We start from the raw sequence: 5466 nt of genomic DNA, 5'->3' as shown, positions 1-5466 counted from the left end.
ACAGGAGTGGATGGTTTAGAAGTCACCCTACTATCAACAAGATCAGAATCAATGACATTTCGGTCCAGCTTGGAAGCAGCAACACAGCTTAAGAGACAGGATGAATGACAGCCCATTTTACTGATTTAACTAAGGGACAAATGGGCTTTCACACAAATCTAGTTACAGGCAGCGGGAACTGCCCAGTTTGGAAGAAGCCCCAGAGCACATTTTACCCTGACCAGGCAGAACACTTGCTGCTGCTTCAGGCCACCCATTTCTCAAATAATCTTTTTGCTGTGGGGTTCTTCTTCCTATCTAACCTAATTCTGCCCTAAATATTTAAGAAAACGAGTGTCTGAAGTCTAACCCAAAAATTTTGGAGTAATACAGCAAACAAGAACATAAGGATTGCCTGCAATTTGAAGGGCTGGAATTTGACATGAGCCTTTGACAGGAAACTTGTGTCCTCTTGCATACTACATACTCATAAAATAGCCTAAACAAAGTATGACATAACATGTCAATAGCTGGGAAACAAATAAGACTATAACAAGGAAGGGCGGAAAGTGGACTTGACATTTTATATGCCTTGTTATTTCTTTCCCAGAGGAAAAGCAGCAGAAAGCAGGTGTACTAAAATTCTTCAAAGGCACATAGCCTTGTAGATAATCAGATCTGAGGGCACAAGCAAGACATGAGAATGACCAGAACTCCTTATCAGAAGAAGATACAACCTTCTATCTTCAAGGGTACACCTTGGCAACCAGTAGTGTACAATGAAATCCCACAAAAAATACGGTATCTCACAGTAAATGGAAGGTCACTTAACCTTGCTTACACTGAGGAGCAAGCTATTATGTATTTGGTATGGGGTAAAGGCATGACTGCAGTGACCGTGGAATAGTTTTGGTGTTGTACATTCGCAGTCTTACTTTCCTAATGGTGACTTGCTCATATTTCCTTTCACTGAATCATATAACTGTCCCTAGGGTGGACAGAAATAAAAATGAGCAGTAGGACTTTATTTCAGGTAAGAAATAATATTATATCTGTCTGAGAAGACATGAAAGCTCCAGGAGTAGGGTAGTTGTGTTTTTGAAAACTACAGCAAAAAGATATTTTAAAAAAAACAAAACAAACAGACAAACCTCCATGGGTTCTTCTTCAAGCTACGAGTGCATAGATGCATTTACACTCTACACTATCTTCCTCTGTTTGACCACTGGGGAAACGCCAAACAGTAAAACAGCCAAATCCACCTGGACATAAGCAGAAAGTTCTTCCCCACAAGTGGTACAGTACCAGCTCAGAACACACAGAGAGGGCATGGAAATGCCTTTTGGAGACTTCTGAAACTCAGATGGTCAAAGTCCGAAGCAAACGCTATCCCTGCTTTGAAGCAGCATGCTGGACTACAGACCTCCAGAGGTCCCTGTAGTTTCTGTATATTTTACTTTAGCAGTTATATAAGCCATCAAATAAAAGCCTTATCTAATAATTCAGAGATTCTTTAAAAATATGAATATGGGTATTTTATTCCATGGATTGCAGTTTTTTAATGGGAAAACCATAGATTTCAGCTTACAGAGAAAACCAGAAGTTTACATTTTATTTCTTTCCTAGCTTTCTAGGGCTTTTTGTTAAGCAAAAGCAAAGACAAGAGCAAAGGAGTACTCAATATATTTAAGAAGTGACACAGATGCAGACATCTGTCTAGACATGAGCAAAGAAGCAGCTTAAGAAAAACATCAAATAAGAACATTATTGCCAATGCTGATGGATTAGAATGGATACATGAAACTGGTACTATAGCCAGGCATATTAATCCATTTCTAAGCTGTTTCTTCCAGGGGCAGTAACAAAGACCTGAAAGAAAAATAAGATTCAAGCTATTTATAAGATAGCCTTAACCTTCTCGGACCTCATGGAAAAGCTGCTCACAGTTGATGTATTTTCATAAATACATGTGTAAGAAATCTCCATTTTACAGTACAAGTTCGGAATTGAAGCAGCTCATTGGGTTCAGCCAGGAGATGAAGACAGTTTTATCTATCAGCAGAAAAGGAGACTGGCAACAGGACTGTATTTACTTGCACATCACGTGAGTCTGTTCCAGTACCAAAAGGAAACCTTCTTTCCTCTCCCTAGTATCCTCTCTTTTCCTACTCCCACCTCAAAAAAATTCACTGAACTGCAAAAGAGGGAATTGGGGAAGATCTCAAAGGACAAGGGGCAATGGTTCTGAACCGAGAGAGGGGAGATTTAGGTTAGATTTTAGGAAGAAATTCTTCACTATAAGGGTGGTGAGGAGCTGGAATGGGTTGCCCAGGGAAGTTGTTGATGCCTCACCCCTGGAGATTTTTAAGGCCAGGTTGGATGAGGTTTTGTGCAACCTGGTGTAGTGGTAGGGTTCCCTGCTCATGGCAGGGGGGCTGGAACTTGATGAGCTTTAGGATTTCTTCCAACCTTTGTGATTCTATGATTCTGTGGTGACCATTTCTGCAAGGCAGGGACCAATATACTACTCCCAGTAGGTGTTTCTCCAATCTACTTGTAAGGACCTATAATAAGATAACAAAACAATCTCCCAAATACTGTGTATTTTTTTTCTGATGTCTGATATAAACTTCCTTTGATGCATTTTTTGCTCAATACATCTTGTCCCACCTCCAGTGGGCATGGATCGGAACTTATTTTACAAAAGCCACGGGATAAATGAGGTGGGAAGAGACCTCAGGAGAACATCTAGTCCAATCTCCTGCTCAAAGCAGGGTCAATACTGAATTCAGACCAATAATGAATTCTTCTTTGATGCAGCCTTTACAATATTTGAAAGTTGTCACGTATCGCTCCAAATCCCTCTTTCCCAGGGTGAGGAAGGAAACCTTTTATCTTGCATTTTCATCTCCCTAAGGCCAGTGCTCTTAGGTCAGCATGGTGTTAACATGTTAAACATGCACATGTGAGAATGGGAATCAGAGATAGAGGACAATCAATAGGAAGGGAAATGAGGGAAAAAGAGTGACCTCAAGAAAGAGAATGAGCAGAAATTAAATATAAGAAGTTTGGCTTAAAAACAAATGACTACCTGGGAATGAGGAAAGAAAAAAATTAGTAGGAAAGAGAATGAGAAAGTTGCTTAAACAGAAGAGGTGTAAAGAGCTTGACTTGTTCAGCACAGCAAAATGAAGAATAAAAGAGGATATCATTCCCATATACAAGTTCATTGGAATAGAGCTGTTAAAGCTAAAGGGTAAATGGTATAATGGGTAAATGGGTATAAATTGGCTGCATACACCTAGGCTATAAATTCAAAAGTTTCTAGATATTATGAGACTGAGGCCCTTGAAGCAACATATTTTAAAGGCACTTTCATGAACTCAGGGTACTGAACTGGACTCCATGACTCAGACAGATCCTTGCAATTCTAAGTCTTGTCTTTCATAAGTAGCTGAGGGCAAAGAATGCAAACCTCAAACAGCATAAAAAAGATTTGTATATTTCAGAACAATGGGTTTGTTGGACTTGTACAGGTTATGCAGGTAAGTAGAATGCAAATCCTCAGCTTTATATTGTAGACATGCTGCAGAAGACATCATGTCTCTTGGGGGAATTTTGCACCAATCTGCCAGACCCTGGCCATGTTCTCAACCAGCCCACATAATCCAACTTTAACATTCACTATGCAGCTCCCTTAAGGCACCTTCCCCTGAGGGGAAGGGTAAGGCTTATGTATTGATATGGATTTCCTTACCTCATTTATTTGGAAATGAGTATGTTATTAATGAATCTTTGCATATAGCCACCAGGATGATTAGCTATGAGCTTTGAGAGCTGTGTACATTAGAATTCTGGATATTTTTACTAATTGTAAATTTGATTTAGCTTTTTAAAGAGTAGCTACAACTTCTTTCTGGACCCCTTTCCACATGGTAGTGTCTTTGCATAAGATTCTCTCCTAGCTTGAATTTATTTCAAAATGTAAATTATGTGGCTTCCTGAAATAGCTTCAGACACGGAGAAAAACTGTATGTTTATAATTTACTGGCAAGGTTGACCAGCTGCAATGCTTTGTAAGGCAATTACTCTTTAATTCACTACATTAGCCCTCCAGGGAATCTCAGAAATATCTATTGCAACAGAGGCTGCTGCAAAATCCAGAACAAGTTACATCAAATTATACTTTTTATTGGTGCAACTTGGATGTTGAAATTCCTATTGACTCTAACCACCAAGTTGTCCTTCAAGACTCCTATGATAAAATAAGGAAACAATTGCACTCTGTTATTCATGCTAGCAACTTATGCTCTGAGAGCACTGAAGTTAATTCCAAAAACTCAGTAGCATGTAAATCCCTTCTCTCCCAAAATATCCTTTGCAGTAGTTCACATTGGATTTGTGGAGTAACTTAAAAGTGGGCTCACTATGTGATCTGTGTTTCAGAATACTTTGCAAGTTCATTTGAGAGCATATCAGAGTGCTTTCCATTTTGTATTTGCATCCAAACTATGAGCAAAAAAACTGACACAGATATCTCTTGTGATTCATAATACTTCGTAGTCTAAATTTTGTTCTCTTGAGCTACTGTGTGAAGAAGCCATTGTATCATCAAGACAGGACTGCCTTTGGTCTTCAGGAGCTGAGAGTGCAGGCAGAGAGCCAACAGCAGGAAAAACTATGAGTGGCCTAAGGAGCAGGAGGCTTGTGAATGAGGGAAGAAAACATATAGCTCCTCACAGGTAGGAGCTTCACACCTTGCAGTGAGCTCTGGGTCCTATATAGGCTCTGGGTCTGCAGGGAATGATCCATACAGTCTGTTAAGCAGAGTTTCTCTACTCATTTTTCCCTCCATGAGTTTTTTTCTCTTGAAAAGGAATAACCTTTTGTTTCATTGCTTTTCTATCCCCAACAAATGTTTCCTAAGAACTGTTCTTTCAAAACAAACCTTTAATTGTCTTAAGGAGTTTGTTTGTGGTCACTTCCTACTAAAGGAAGTAATTTTCTGTGAAAGAAGACTCTCTAGGTGTATTTAAGTTTCTAAACAGCTTCTTACCCCACAGTACTGCTCCTCATTGAAGATCTGTGGAGGGAGGGGAATTCCATTTTGAGGCTTTTTTTCACCTGGGACATTTTCTCTCATCCATTTCCTGTTGTCTTCATCTCCTGCTATGTCCATTTGCTGAAAGTCAATCTTGTTGGCCTCTAAAAAGCCCACTACTTCTTGCTGTTTCTTTTTAATCTGGTTAGGAAAGAGGAAAAACAAAATTCATTCTTTAAAAGGAAAATTATTTTCTAAAAGCGATTGCTATTACAAGCAAAGTTGATGTAACTATGTCAAGATGGATCCACTACTCCAGTAGATCCCACATTTTCTGAAGCTGAGATTCAGCACCACTTCTCAGCACCCAGACCACTTCCATTACTTTCTTACAACCCCAGCTTCTTTCTTTTCTCCCTGGAAGCATTGATACCTCCATCTAGGGA

At 39.5% G+C, this 5466-nt stretch overlaps 1 protein-coding gene across 1 annotated transcript in view; it reads right to left on the bottom strand.

Annotated features, from left to right (window-relative positions):
• Window positions 1–5466, bottom strand: part of SH3BGR (SH3 domain binding glutamate-rich protein) — a 50663-nt gene that overhangs the window by 38088 nt on the left and 7109 nt on the right. The window contains 1 exon segment of the mRNA XM_010000443.1: window positions 5036–5221. Within this exon segment, the coding sequence (XP_009998745.1) occupies window positions 5036–5221 (186 nt within the window).

Source organism: Chaetura pelagica, unplaced genomic scaffold (assembly GCF_000747805.2).
Source record: "Chaetura pelagica isolate M959 unplaced genomic scaffold, ChaPel_1.0 scaffold244, whole genome shotgun sequence".
Taxonomy (NCBI): Eukaryota; Metazoa; Chordata; class Aves; order Apodiformes; family Apodidae; genus Chaetura; species Chaetura pelagica.
This window is presented reverse-complemented; position numbering and strand designations above follow the sequence as displayed.